Source organism: Nannospalax galili, unplaced genomic scaffold (assembly GCF_000622305.1).
Source record: "Nannospalax galili isolate Female #2095 unplaced genomic scaffold, S.galili_v1.0 scaffold286, whole genome shotgun sequence".
Taxonomy (NCBI): Eukaryota; Metazoa; Chordata; class Mammalia; order Rodentia; family Spalacidae; genus Nannospalax; species Nannospalax galili.
Window position 1 is genome coordinate 1,556,560 of NW_008359442.1, and position 15,689 is coordinate 1,572,248.

Here is a 15,689-nt window from a genome sequence, read left to right on the forward strand (position 1 = left end):
TGGCAGGGGAATTACTTCCAAAATTCAAACTGCAGCATGATCATGATTTCCCTTGCTTCTGAATGTCTTTGGAAAGAATGATAGAGAAATAGACAATCATAGGCCAATATGTAGGACAAAGGTTTTTCTCTTTAGTGTATATTTTTTGTGGCTTTCCATATTGTGTGATACCATAACTTTATTGAAAATTTTGGTTTATTAAAGTGGAATTGAGACATAAAGATACTCTTTTAGCAATCTGAAGTAAAGAACTGTTTAGGCATTTGTTGCTACATGAACCCAGTTGGCAGCAGTTTTTGATTTACTAGAATAACCAACTAAAGGGAAGCTGTAGCCAGGAGCAAAGGTGCATGCCTAGAATTCCAGTACTAAGGTAAAAACAGGAGGATTAGGGATTCGAGACTAATCTCAGCTATATAGTAAGTTCTAGGCCAGCCTGGGCTACATGAGTCCCCATCTTAAAGGGGATGGGGTGAGTGAGTCAAGACTAAGTTTATGAAATTAATTAAGAATTCTAACCTAGGCACGTCCTATTTAATAACATCAGTTGCTTTCTGATTATATACCCTAAGGAGTATTTTTACATTTGCATGATGGGTATAAGAGTGTCACTGTATTGCTTATGACAGGAAAATGAACTAAGTATGGAACATTTATATAATGGAACACCTCAGTTAAAATAACTGAAATAAATTTAGATGTATCAACTCAACTCTCAAAATGCAGTTATGTGGATAAAAAGTATGTCCCAGAAGATTTTATTGCAACATATAAATAAAATGATTTTAATGTTCATTTTAAAATACTTCCAGCATATGCAAAAATACAGATAATGCTATTAATAGATGCTCATATACTATACTTTATCAAAACTAACTTGCCAGCCAGACATGGTGGCACACACCTTTAATCCCAGCACTTGAGAGGCAGAGGCAGGCATATCTCTGTGAGTTCAAGGCCAGCCTGGTCTACATAATGAGTTCCAGGACAGAGAGACCCTGTCTCAAAAAGACAAAAAGAAAGAAAGAAAGAAAGAAAGAAAGAAAGAAAGAAGTACTTCTTTTCTGATTTAAAAAAAAAAAAAGCTATATAGTTGGAGTTTTTGATGCACCCTTCACATTCTCAGTCCCACCCTACCCTGTTCCCTGATTCCTCAGGATATATAGGGACTTATCTTTCCTGTATTTACTTATATTATGGTATAGGAACTGTATTATTTTTCCGTCTCAAATTTGTTTTGTTTACTTGAGATCTGTTCATACTGATACGCAGATTTCTTTCTTAGGCCTTGCACGGTATTCCATGAGTATGTAGCAATTTGACCATTGTTCTTCACGTGTACATTTGAGGGTTTTTTTTCCTATTGTACATAACGCTCCAGTATGCATTCTTGCATTTCCCTTGCAAATGTGCTTATATATGCTCTAGGACATATTTTTGAGCATAAGCATATTATTGTTAATATGTGTTGTTCTGAAGTTTTAAATGTCCAGTATTTGTTTTTAAATATTAGCTGCAGAAACATCCTAATTGTTAGATGTAATGAGAGAAGGCAAAAGAACACATATCAGTCTTACCTCTAGTTTTAATCTCACTTTTTTATCAGAGTACTTATATTGTATTATCTTACAGTAATTCCGTCTGCACCTAATTCTGTAAAAGATATACTTTTTGAGCAAACCAACAACTCTGGTTATTATGAAGGTAAAGGAAATTATGATTGAAGATATGGTTGTATATTATGAAATATTGGAGAAATATAAGGTATCGTTACTGAAGTAGTTGATTTTAAATTTTCTTTTAAAGATAATCTACTTGGATCTAACAAAACCAACACAATTTGCCCTGGTAAGTATGAATTCATATTTTATGAATGCAGATTTGAGCTTTTTCTTACTCAATATATAATGTATTTATATGAAGCTAAGAAAAACATTTTCAGCATAAATATAAAACCCAAGAACAGATTTACTTTTTTATTATAAAACAAAAAAATTCTATTTTCGCTAATATAAAAGATAGGAAAACAATTTGGAATTTTTTTTTCCCCTGTAAATTTGTTGCTTGTTTTCTGACGTTGCTTTTAGAAGACATTTTCTGTAAGTTGATGGTTTATAGTTCTTACGTTTTAGATATTGTAAACCACTGTCACTTAGTTAGGATCTATATTTATGTTGATACTACACTTGTCTGGAACCTGTCTTCTAACACCTGTGTCTGTTTAGAGCATACCTTCTAGGTATGGGCCTGAGCATACTGAAGAAGATACCCGTGCTGTGTGCTCTTACCATCACATCTTCTCTACCAGGCTTAGCAAACCTAGGAGAAAAAACAAAAAGAGCTTTAGGAGAGCTAGTTCCAAATAAGGAAAATGTTCAGAGATTGAATCAAAGTGATTTCTTGACTTAAAGTAGGAAAGGGAAAGCAAGGTGATAAGACCTGTAGATTATTTTTAAAATCTTTTGTATGGGCTGATGAGATTGCTCAGCAGGTAAAGGCATTTACCACTCAATCCTAGAGACTTATTTTGATCTCCAGAACCCCCTTAAAGGTAGAAGGAAAGAACCAATTCCACAAAGTTGTCCTCTGACCTCCACATGCATGCCTCTCCCCATGTATACATTTTTTAAACTTTTGAAAATAAAATTGGAAAAATGTGAGAGATTATTTTTAATTGTGAAAGATTAGTTCAAATTTTGGCAGTTAAAGAAATTAGTCTAGAAAAAGTAAAACTTTTTTCTTAAACTTGAACTACAGTTTTTGAAGTACCAGTAACAGTTTTTTGTGACTATCTGATAGTCACTCTGTTAATAAAAGAATTTTGCATTATTTCCAATAGCATTGTAGATCCACAAAGTGTTTAAGTATATAGTGTTCCTGTTTAAATAAAATAGTTGTACTAGATGTTGTATGACTTCTTTTTATAAGGCTGTGATTCTCTAGTTTCCTCAAAGTTTAATATTTCTTTTCCTGAACCATAAAATGATTGTCCATATTAAGTCCTTGATAGATGTTAAAATTTGATGTTTAGTTTGAAGTGATATCATGAACCAAAGCCTCTCAAAGGGGAGCAAAAGATAGCTTCCTTCAGTCATCTGTGAATGTCATGAGTCAGTGTGCTTAAAAATGGTACAAAAGCCAGGCGTGGTGGTGCACGCCTTTAATCCCAGCACTTGGGAGGCAGAGGCAGGCGGATCTCTGTGAGTTCAAGGCCACCCTGGTATACATAATGAGTTCCAGGACAGCTGGGGCTACAGGGAGACCCTGCCTCAAAAAAAAAAAAAAGACAGAAAAACAAATGGTACAAAGAAAATGTCAGTGAGATATTTTTCACTTGATAATTAAATAGCAAAAATAACATTTTCTTAAAGATTTGTTTAAAAGAAATTAAGAAATTTACATAGAGGGTGTTCCAGGTGAGTTCTAATCCCCAGATTCCACAAGGCAGGAGAGAACCAACCCCTAAGAGTTGTCTCCTGGCATGCGCATATGCACTCACACGCATAAATAAATAAATACATAAATACATAAATACATAAATAAATAAATAATTTTTAGCAAAAATTTGTATTGATCTGCTTTGGTTAAGAACTTTGAGGAATTTCCTTTTCACTGTGTGCCCTTTCATAGATACATTAATTTTAGTAGTAGTAGCACTAAGCACAGATAACTACTGGGAAAATCTCAATGCTTTATTACCGTATTTGTAGATCTATATTGAGGTTTTTTTCTGTTGTTATTAAATCCTTTACTCAATTAAGAGCCTTGGAAAATATCTAAATACTGTGTAAAACTGGTAATACTTTAGAGAGTACATAATGAAAAACTCGTGTATGTGTAGATATGCATATTCCCTTTTTAAATGATAGAACAATGATGGAAATACTATTAACTTTTGCTGTAAAATGTAGTATATAATCTTTATTCTATTTAGATATATTCTCACAAGATAACTTTCTTTTGTAGATAATTATCAAACAGCACAGCTACTTGCCTTAATTTTAGAGTTACTTACATTTTGTGTAGAACATCACACATACCACATAAAAAACTATATCATGAACAAGGACTTGCTAAGAAGAGTCTTGGTCTTGATGAATTCAAAGCACACTTTCCTGGCCTTGTGTAAGTAATAATTTAAATGAATGTTTTTGTAAAAATGTTTTAAGAAGTATTTTTAGTATACATAAAAGTCAAAGTTCTCCATATGAGGTTATCTACTTATTTAGCAATGTATGTATGATATTAAAGAGCAAGACGAGAAGGATATGGTGGTTTCCCACATAAATATTGTTTATATTTGGGTTGAACTAGCCTAAATTTTTGTTGTGGTACAATGCTATATACAATAACATTTCTCAATAGAAACAGTCTTCTCTGTTAGAATATTATCAAACCGTCATGTTTTACCTTTCTGGCATGTATGTGTTGAGAGAGGGTCTCATGTATTCCAGCTTGGCCTAACTCATTATATAGCCAAGGTAGCCAAAGCCTCGAATTTCTAAATCTTTCCTCCACCCTGAATTCTGGAATTACAAGTGTGTGCACCATATCCTGTTTATGCAGTGCTGGGTATTGAACTCTTAGGCCTTTGTGAATGTCAGGCAACTCTTAACAACTGAGCTACATACATCCCCAGCCCTCATTTGTTATCTTTTTTTTTTTCTTTCTTTCTTTTTTTTTCTTTTTTTGACAGGGTCTCCTATCCCTAGCTGGCCTAGAACTCTCTGTGGCCTGACCTGGAACCAGGCTGGCCTCAATCTCACAGAGATCCTTCTTCTGCTTCTGCTTCTGCTTCCCAAGTGCTGAGTTTAAAAGGTGTGTGGCTACCATGCCTGATCTAATTGGTTACTCTTAATCCCCTAACCTCCTTTATCTTTCTGTCCTTAAAATAGTCAAGATTGATGGGTGTGCTGGCACACACCTGTAATCTCAGTACTTGGGAGGTGGGGGCAGAAGGATCAGGAGTTCAAAATCATCCTTGGCTACATAGCAATTTCAGAGTTGGCCTGGGACATGAGACCTTGTTAAGAGTCTGCTTTTTTTCTATATCTGTACACATTTACATAAGAATACTCATATAGATAAACAGAGTTTTTTGATATTTTTGTAAAAGATAGACCATACTCCTACATTTCTCTGTCCTCCAGTACTACTGTAAGTTCTTTGGTAAGTTGTAGATTCTTTTTTTCTTAGCTAAATAGAATACATTCCACAATTGTATCATTCTCTAGTGACACATTGCAGAATGTTTTTTGCTTCTTTATCGCTCCAAACTACAATGTGTCTAGTACAGTATTCTTTTGTGTGCCAATAGTTCCTCAGGTATGGTTGGGGTTTTTTACCCACTTCCCCACCTCTATGCTGGAATTTCTTCTGGCTTGAGCTTGCGTAGATCTTGTATATTCTGTCACAGTTGCTGTGAGTGCATATGTACAACAGCCTTGCTCTCTAGAAAATTTTTACTAATACCTGGTTACTTTGCCAAAAGCTGAAGCACTTGGCATTTTCCCAGGACTCTAATACCTCTTAAACAAAAAAAAAAAAAAAAAAATAGAGAGTCTTACTCCATAGTCGAGGCTATCTTGGAACTCACTGTGTAGCTAAGGCTTACCTTAAACTCATGGCAATCCTCCTGCCTCAGCCCAAGTGCTGGGATTATAATCAAGCCACCACTTGCAACTACATTGCTAATTTTTAAAAATGTTGTCTACTGGTGAAGACTGTGTTGTAGTTTTGGTCTACTTTGCATGTTCTTTGATAGGATATTTTTATATTATAGTGTAATTTTTATTTACTCTTGTTTCGTTTTGGGGGACAGAGTCTCATGTAGGTAGCCTAGGTTGGCCTCAAACTTCTTATGTATCTGTGGATGGTCCTTATCCCTCTACCTCCATCTCTGAGTGTTGGGATTGTATGTCTGAGCCACCATACCCAACATAATTTGCATTTTTATCTGTTGTGAATTTTAGGTTATCTTTTTCATAGATCCTTTGTATATTACAAACATAGTTTTAGGAGATGTTCCAGTCCCATTTTCTTTGTCTTCACTTTGTGTATGGTGTTCTCCATGTAACTTTGAATTAAAAAAAAAAATCTTGGGGCTGGAGAGATGGCTCACCAGTTAAGAAACACTTGCTGTTCTTCCAGAGGACTCAGGTTCAATTCCCAGCATGCTCATGGTGGCTAACAACTGTCTGTAACTCCAGTTCCAGGGGATCTGATACCCTCTTCTGGCCTCTGGCACTACACATGTGGTGCACATATATGCAGGCAAAACACTCATATACATAAAATAAAAATAATAAGTAAAATAGCTTTTTTAATTCTTTATTGGGACTAGGAGAATGGGTCAGTTGATAAAGTGGTTGCCAAGGACCTGAATTGAGTCCCCAGAACCTGTGTACAAGTGCAGGACTGGTGGCATGTACACTTGTAATCCTAGGGCTGGGAAGGAGATGGGAAGATCTCTAGGGCTCGATGATCAACTCCTAATTGGTAAGCTTCAGGCCAGTGTGAGACTATGTCTAAAAGGAAGTGGACAGCATGCCTAAGGATGACACCTGAGGTTGTCCTCCAGCCCCCACATCCATCCCTAACACATATAAACATGTATAACTTAAACACATTGGCACACACATTTAAAAAATTCCTTATGGTGGCAAATGCAGTTTACTTTCCTTTTATGATGTTGGGGATTATCTTGCTTAGGAACTTTTCTGTGTCCTGCGGTTATACAAATACTTTGTAATTTTTTGTATTTTTATTATTTGCTTTTTATGTTTGTATTTGTAATATATCTGAAACATATTTTAGGATATGGTTTAAAGTGATAGTCTAGTTTTCTTTTCTAGATAGATAGTCCACTGTGCCAACACCTTTTAAAATCATATTTTTCCCTATAGAATGAAAATACCACCTCTGATATGTAATAAACTAGCAAAATACTTGTGCCTTATTTCTGGAATATATATTCTTAATTTCATCAGATGAAATAATGGTAGTGTTTGTTATTATGGCATTATGTAACATGTTTTGGAAGATTGAAATGCCTGCTTGTTGAGTTTGACCCTAATTTTTCTGGTAATTCATAGACTTTTTTTAATAACTTAAAAGTTGGATCATACCCTGATTAGAATTATATTTGTATATTAATTTTGGAAGGACTTTTGATAGGTTCTCTATCTGGTTTCTATGAATAGTCCTTTAGATGATTGCAGATTCTCCCATTAATGTAGAGGTATCCTAGCTGGATGAATTCCCTGTGTCTGTGCATCTGTACTGTTTCAGGATCCCCATCATTGTAATAAAACAGTTACTGTAAACTCTAGTTTGTAGGCCTATGGGGCATTCCACAACAGTATATGAGTGCCTGTGCCCTCAGACCTTTTCCAGTTCCTCAGTCTTTTTAATTTTTTCTTTTTTAACTAAGAGTAAAAGTTTAAATTATCAACACGGGCTGGAGAGATGGCTCAGCAGTTAAGAACACCGACTGTTCTTGCAGAAGACCCAGGTTCAAATCCCAGCACTCATTTGGCCGCTAACAACTATCTGTAATTCCAGTTCCCAGGGATCCGACGGCCTCTTCTGTCCTCCACAGGCATTGCACAACACAGGTGCACTTACTTACATGCAGACAACACATGCACACACATAAAATAAAAATAATAAAATATCTTTTTTTAATTATCAACACAAAATAAAGGATTGAAATTGCATGTTCATGTTCCATAAACATTTTAGCAATAGTATTGCTAAATTTATAGCACTAGTTAACTAGTTAAAACAGGAGTATCAGGGGAATATAGGTCAGTGGTAGGGCACTTTTGCAAGGCCCTGGGGTCAATCCCTGGTACCCCCTTTAAAAGATTATACATGAGGGGAATGTCTTTTTAAATATTCAGAATGTAGCAAACCAAACTGTACTGCTTAGTTATTACTCAAAATTTTTTTTAGCAAATTCAATATGATATACCACAGTTCATATTTACCTAAAGTATAAAATAGTTCATACATAATTGATAAACAAGGGAATGATGTCATTATAATGTGAAAATAGTATTGGTTTATCAGTGGGTTTTCAAAGGCAAGGGAAGTGAGAGTAGCTGGAGAGGATCTACAGCTTGCATTGAAAAAGTTAAAAAAAATAGATCTCCTCTTGGGCTACTGGTATGCCCTTGGTTGTATTTCAAGAAAATTAAAAATAAAGTACCCATCTCCATGGATTCCTACCCCAGAAATGCAGTAGGCTTTACCACGCCTATCCCCCCCCACCCCACCCCACCCCTGGCCTGATTCTGAGCTATCCTTACTGTATCCACTGACATTGCTCAAAGCATTACTAGCATTTTATGACCTTTGGGGTTTTTTTTTCTAATAGAAAAATTAATTATTATTATTGTATGTGTGCCTGTTATGAGTATACTGCACATGTGCGCCACTGCACATGTGGAGGTCAGAGGACAACTTTGCGAAGTCAGTTCTTTTGTTTCACTTTCCTGTGAGTTCTGGGGGTTGAGCTGGCTCTGGATACTGTTGATGAGATTTTTGTTTGTCTTTTCACCTTTAGCATGGGGCTGACCTTGGTAGCTTTTCAATCTGATTAACAGTTACACAGATTTTCAGTTGTCATCCGTCCCCACACTTTCTTAAGCCCAGTTTGTTTCGTGTACCATTTTACTTTTTACTTTAGAAGAATTTACATGTTGCTTTATAATGAAAATGTCAATATAATAATTTTAGTACATTTATCCTCTTATTCCCTTTGTCTTTTTAATTAGGTGCTCTTCGATTTATGAGGCGGATAATTGGCCTTAAGGATGAATTTTATAATCGTTACATCACCAAAGGAAATCTTTTTGAACCAGTTATAAATGCTCTTCTGGATAATGGAACTCGGTACAATCTGTTGAATTCAGCTGTTATTGAATTGTTTGAATTTATAAGAGTGGTAAGTTTATATTAAAGAAATTTTAGTAATCATATGTAAAGCAGTAATTGTATATAAAACTAAAATAATTGTATGTAATCAAAATAATTTCTTCATTCCTTTTTTCCTGAACTTGTTTATTCCATGTGTCTTAGAATCTATTTCTAATAAACTGAAATTTTAAAAATCATTTACTTTTTATTCTTACTTGTACACTGTTAAAAAGTGAATGATGTTAGTTTCTTTTATGTGGGGGATGGTCAGTGTTGGGGATCATATCTGGGTCCTTCCATGTGTTAGGCAAGCACTCTATCACCGAATCACATCCTGAGCCATTATTAAAAATTGTGAAATTTGAAATTTAAAAGTGAAGTTCAGGAATCTTATAACTCATTTACTCAGTTTTCTTATTTCCATTTTTCTTGGTGAAATGTTTTAGGATCATGTTTGGCATATATGGACATTTCAGCCGGGCATGGTGGCGCATGCCTTTAATCCCAGCACTCGGGAGGCAGAGGCGGGTGGATCTCTGTGAGTTTGAGACCAGCTTGGCCTACATAGTGAGTTCTAGGCCAGTTGAGGCTATAGGGAAACCCTGTCTTCCTCCCCACCCCAAAACAGTTTTCTACTATGAGAAAAAATATTTTAAAAAGAAGATACAAAGATTGAAAAAATGATTCCTTTAAGTAGACTTTGACACAAGATGCATTAACAGTAGGATGGAATCCTAAAGTTTTAAGTATAAAGAACCAGAAAGTTAAATTAGTCTAACTACTTTATATGATAGACAACAAAACTGAGATACCAGAAATGGCTCATTGACCCCTTCCAAAGCATCTATACAGTTAATAGCACAGGCAGCACATGAAACTCCATCCCAACTCAGTTTCATACAACAAAATTTTTCTCATAAAAGGATCTGGAAAGAGCAGTGTACAAGTAGAGTAGAAATAAGAGAACTACAGTCACTACAGCAAATTTACCTCTTCAGCATATATACATACACAACTCTTTCATCAAGGAAACAGCCATGTATAAAGAACTTGAAAAAAGAAAAACTAAAAACTCAAGTCTCTGGTTTTATTTCAAGTCATATTTCTATAATGATTTGCTATTCTATGAGGATTATTTGGCTAAAAGTTGTTTTTCTAAGAGTGGTCTCTTAAAGAATGAGTTTAGGAGGATGAATAATATAAAAGTGTAGTCTTTAATCTTAGAAAAGGACCAACCAGGGAATTAACTCAGTAGCCGTCTGCACCCAGGTCATATAATCTAATGAATCAGAACTTTATATAAACCTTTTTAATAACTTGTATCCTTTTTCCTTGAAATTTTGATAAGATACTGATAAAAGGAATTGGGTTCACACCATCCCCACTCTTCCTAGAATTTACTTTTTCTCAAATCTGGTAAGTTTAATACAATACACTTGAATCTGCAAACTTAACACATCTCTGTTCCATGTACAAGGTTGTAACTGTCAGAGTAGTGAAGCAGTGTCGCAGTAAGGAGTCACCATGCCTCTGTGTGCAGTAGAGCCAAGAACCTACCCTGATAAGAAATCATTAATACACTTAATGAAAATATGGTTTTAACCACTAACAAGGTCTTAGGGCCTGGATTTGGGGGTTTCTTTTGTTTTGTTTTTTGTAAAATAGGTACAACTTATTTCATAAAATTGTGAGAATCGAATGAAATTGTTTGCAAAAGTGTTTTTTAATTATAAAGTAGTATATAAATAAACAAGATGTAAACTAAATTTGTTTGCTTTTCAAATGTTCTTTATAGTCCCCCAAAAGGGCTCCAGTGAATTGCTTCTCCTTTTTCCCAAGTTTTCTGTGGAGTCCTGGCTCATGTATAAAGAATCTAGGACATTTATTTTTGGAAGGTGATTTTGAAAAACTTTTTTTGATCAACTTCAGAAGTATAAAAGTTTTTTTTTTAAGTTTTTCTCCTAATAAGCATTGTATTATTTTTTTAAATATAAATTTTGTGCTTATACAGGAAGATATCAAGTCTCTTACTGCACATATAGTTGAAAACTTTTATAAAGCACTTGAATCGATTGAATATGTTCAGACATTCAAAGGATTGAAGACTAAATATGAACAAGAAAAAGACAGACAAAATCAGAAACTGAACAGGTATTGTTTAAGTATATCGCATTTGTAGCCAGCAAAATCAAGTCTAAATTGTCTGTAGTTTAGATCTTACATGTAATGTGTACCAAGAAATTTCCTGTCACATTAGCATAGAATTTTATAGGAAGGTAGGCTTGTCCTTCCTACCCACCAAATCCATTATGATGACTTAATTCTGTGTGGTAACTCAAGATGGATTCTTAATTTAGTTTATAACATCCAAAAATTAAATTTAGAGATTTCTCTGACTACATCTTAGATTATGACTGAGATAATTTTGCTCTAATGTGCATCCTAAATTAAAATTACATTAGTTCTTCTTGGTTGTATATCTTTCCCAAAGTTAATTTGGCCATAAACTTGAAGTCATTACTCAACGTCTGTGATATATTTCTTACAGTGTACCATCTATATTGCGTAGTAACAGATTTCGCAGAGATGCAAAAGCCTTGGAAGAGGATGAAGAAATGTGGTTTAATGAAGACGAAGAAGAAGAAGGAAAAGCAGTTGTGGCACCAGTTGAAAAATCTAAGACTGAAGATGATTTTCCAGATAGTTATGAAAAATTTATGGAGACTAAAAAAGGTACTAAAATTCTAAATTTTCATTTTGTACCTCCTCTTATTTCATACAAAAATTATACAGCCTAAGTTTAATCTTCAGCCCTACAAACAGTAATAATAATCAAAATTTTTTTTGTGGAAGCCTGTCCTGACCAAGGTTTATAAAACAATAAAAGACATGAATTTTATTCTGAATCGTGACCTTTTGGGGGAGGGGTTTTTTTGTTTTGTTTTGGGGTTTTGTTTTTGTTTTGTTTTTTGGGTTTTTTTTTTTTTTTTTGGCTTTTTGAGATAGGGTCTCCCTGTAGCCCCAGCTGGCCTGGAACTCACTATGTAGACCAGGCTGTCCTCAAACTCAAAGAGATCTGCCTGCCTCTGCCTCCCAAGTGCTGGGATTAAATGTGTGCACCACCACACCCAGCATGACCATTTAAAGTTATCTGTATTTTCCAAATCATTTTGGATGTTCACGTTTAAAATATTTTCCTTGAAACTTGCTGTTTTTTTTTTTTTTTTTTTAATGCCATTCATTTTGGGTTTAGAAATTGCATTTTAATTTCTTTAAAATAGGGTCTCAATACACAGCCCAGTTCTGACCCAGAGCTCAGCTGTATAATCCAGGCTTGGCTGAAGCTCAGCCAGCCAGCCTCAGCTTCCCAAATTCAGTGATTACAGTGTGGGCCCGCATAGCTGGCCTCTGTTTAGATTAGTCTTGGTTTTGTTTCTATACTCAAAACCTCATTGAGGATTTTCATTATGATTAACTTATTTGAGTAATTCTACTAAATAATGAGTATATATCTGTAGAAGTCTAGAACACCTCACCTCTGATATTTACAGCTTGAGGAAAGTGAGCCCAAGAAGAAACTTTGGTCTTTGAAACTAGGTGTTGTTAAAGTTGTTTAAAGATACAAGAGGAAGAAAGCTGACTGTGGTGGTACACACCTGGGCCCTAGCATGCTGGAGGCTGAGGCAGTAGAGTCACTGCAGGTTCAAGGCCAGGCTGCTACATAGAAGACCCTGTCTCAAAAACACCCAAAAGGAAAACCAGGTGTGCTGGCACTCACTTGTAGTCCTAGCGCTCAGGAGGTGGAAGTAGGAGGATCAGAAATTCAGGATCATCCTGAGCTGCAGAGTAAGTTTGAGACTAGCCTGAGATACATTAGACACTATGTCCAAAAAAGGTGAGGAGAGGGGGGTGCTTAAATTTTTTCTCTTGGCTTCTAATTATGCTTAACTTGTTTTATAAAACTAAGATAAAGGTAATATTTTTCAAAAAATAATAACTTTATGCCCTAAAGGATCTGGCCTACAAATACCATTTAAATGTTTTATAAAAATTATGTTGACAAAGACAACATAAAGACAAATTATTTGTTGAAAGACAAATTTCAGACTTGTTTAGAATGTGATATTTTCCAAAGGCATTTCTTTTTTAAATTTATTTTGTATATGTATGAATGTTTTGTATACATGTATGCAAGTGCACTGCTGTCATGTAATACCAGTGGAGGCCAGAAGATGGTGTTGAATTCCCCTAGAACTGGAGTTAAAGATGGTTGTTAGGCACCATGTGGATGCTAGGAACCAAACCCAGGTGGGTCGTTTGCAAGAGCAGCCATGCCCATAACCGCCAGGCCTAAAGGCATTTCTTCTTAAAAAATCTCTTCAAGTTGACTTATTACATTTTCCCTGAACTATTATTTCCCAATCTTCCCAACTCATTAATACCATGAGTTTCATTTGCTTCACCCTAAAAGGGACAAAAAGCCTCTTAAAATGTTCTAAAGAACATGTATTATTTTTATGGCATTAGAGATACTTCCCTCAATACTGTCAAAAGAAGCAGAAAGGCCATGCTCAAGTACCATATCCATTGTTGTTAGGTGCATTCTGTGATAAATTATGTCAAAAATTAAAGTAGCCTTAAAGGCCTTAAAGAGGTTTGGATGCATATGCCATAAAAGAATGAAAGGAATGTGGAATTTTTAGGGAATAAGAAACTGTAAATATCTTTAGGCATTTGAAATGGTGACTTTTGAGAGCTGGTGTTAGATTCTAGCACAAAGTCAAGAATGCACTGTAGAGTCAGTGGATTGACGATAATAAACAGCAGGAGTCTGACAGCTAGTGACTTTCCAAATGAGCTCTTAGATAAAGCAGTGTACATTTTACCATAAGACGGTTCATTTTGTTGTTGTTTTTTAATGTGTGTAGGTGTTTTGCCTGCTTGTATGTAAGTGCACCATATGCATCTTGTGCCTGTAGAGGCCAGAGGACACTGGATCCCCTGGAACTGGAGTGACAGTTAGCTGTTAGCCACCATGTGGGTACTAGGAACTGAACCCAGGTCCTCCAGAAGAATAGCTAGTGCTCTTAATCACTGAGCCATCTCTCCAGACAGGTTGATTTTGTTCTTAGAGTTCTAAGATTCTGACTAATGAAAACATATCACTGTAAACATTCTATATCCTCTTAGTTCTTAGAAAGCAAAGTTTATGCCAGGCGTGGTGGCACACACCTTTAATCCCAGCACTTGGGAGGCAGAGGCAGATGGAGCTCTATGAGTTCAAGGCCAGCCTGGTCTATGTATTGAGTTCCAGGACAGCTAGGGCAACAGGGAGACCCTGTCTCAAAAAGACCAAAAAAAAAAGGAAAGTTTATGTTTTAAATCACTTTTTTTGTTGTTGTTGGTTTTTTTTTTTTTTTTTTGGTCTTTTTGAAGCAGGGCCTCTCTATAGCCCCAGCTGTCCTGGAACTCACTGTGTAGACCAGGCTGGCCTTGAGATCTGCCTGCCTCTGCCTCCTGAGTGCTGGGACAACAGGAATGCGACACCACGCCCAGCTCTTAAATCACTTTTACAGGTGCCTTAATCTAGTAATATTAATACAAGTGGGCTTTTTGGTTGTTGTTTGTTTTTACTTTTGCTTTAGCAAAAGAAAGTGAAGACAAGGAAAACCTTCCCAAGAGGACATCTTCTGGTGGCTTCAAATTTACCTTCTCACATTCTCCCAGTGCCGCTAATGGAACAAACAGTACAAGCAGTAAATCTGTAGTAGCTCAGACACCACCCGCAAGTTCTAATGGGTCCTCTTCCAAAACTACAAATTTGGCTGCATCAGTAGCCGCCACTAAGGTATGTGAGAAAAGCACTAGGCACAGACTCTTCCATCTGTAAAACTGTTTCATGTTTATTGAAAAAAATTTACATTAAAAATTACAAAGAATGAAAAAAGTTACAGTGTCATCAGAACCTGATATATTGTTTAAATTCACGAGGTTTACCGTGGCACATTATTGAAATTGTACCATAAGCATATTTTTGTGTCTGCTTTTATTTATTAGAATTTTTGTGCTATTAAATCTGTTGGTAAACATAGACTTTAATTGTATTAGGTAAAAAATATAATCTATGTAAGCATCTTCTCCCTCCCCAAGCCCCAGTCCTGTATTATGGTATTTAATTGATTCTGTCACTTCATTGATCTAGTGTTGCAGTTTTAAATTATTCTGTTAAATAGGTTATTAGTGAAATATCTTCACACATACTGTCAAATTTCTCTTCAAAAAGTACCAGTTGATTTTTCTTTCTGCACTGTGTAAGAGTGCCTGGCTCACTGCAGCACCAACAATATTGTTAGAGTTTGTTTGTGACAGGGTCTTACTGGCTGGCCTCAAACTCAGAGATCTGCCTGTCTCTGCCTCCCCAGTGCTGGGATTAAAGGTATGAGCCACTAAGCCCAACTTGCTATAATTAGCTGTTGGTATGTTAGGTGGACAAGTAAGAGGCGCTATTGGAGTAGTACAGATTCATTCACCAGTACTTTATGTGTTGGGTAAAAGAGAGTGTATCTTTGCCACTTGTGTGCCCCCCTATCCATAGTAAGGATTAATGTGCTCTTCTATGTTTGTCTATTCACAGTGACTTTTAAAATTGGTTTATGTATTTTTCCCTTTATAAATTTTTTTTTTTAATTAGAAGAAGCATTTCATTACAACAGCTTTAACCTATTCAATAAAAATTTCCTGAGCTAAGATTGCATCTCTTTCAAAAT

General features: G+C 35.6%; 1 protein-coding gene across 3 annotated transcripts in view; it reads left to right on the forward strand.

Annotated features, from left to right (window-relative positions):
- Nucleotides 1-15,689, forward strand: part of Ppp4r3b (protein phosphatase 4 regulatory subunit 3B) — a 59,387-nt gene that overhangs the window by 30,547 nt on the left and 13,151 nt on the right. For 2 of the 3 annotated variants that reach the window (XM_008823000.3, XM_029558633.1), the window contains 6 exons: nucleotides 1,807-1,848; nucleotides 3,967-4,125; nucleotides 8,781-8,950; nucleotides 10,934-11,073; nucleotides 11,471-11,655; nucleotides 14,568-14,770. In XM_008823000.3, the coding sequence (XP_008821222.1) occupies nucleotides 1,807-1,848; nucleotides 3,967-4,125; nucleotides 8,781-8,950; nucleotides 10,934-11,073; nucleotides 11,471-11,655; nucleotides 14,568-14,770 (899 nt within the window). The remainder of the gene's footprint in view (nucleotides 1-1,806; nucleotides 1,849-3,966; nucleotides 4,126-8,780; nucleotides 8,951-10,933; nucleotides 11,074-11,470; nucleotides 11,656-14,567; nucleotides 14,771-15,689) is intronic. The other variant, XM_029558634.1, reaches the window with a different exon arrangement.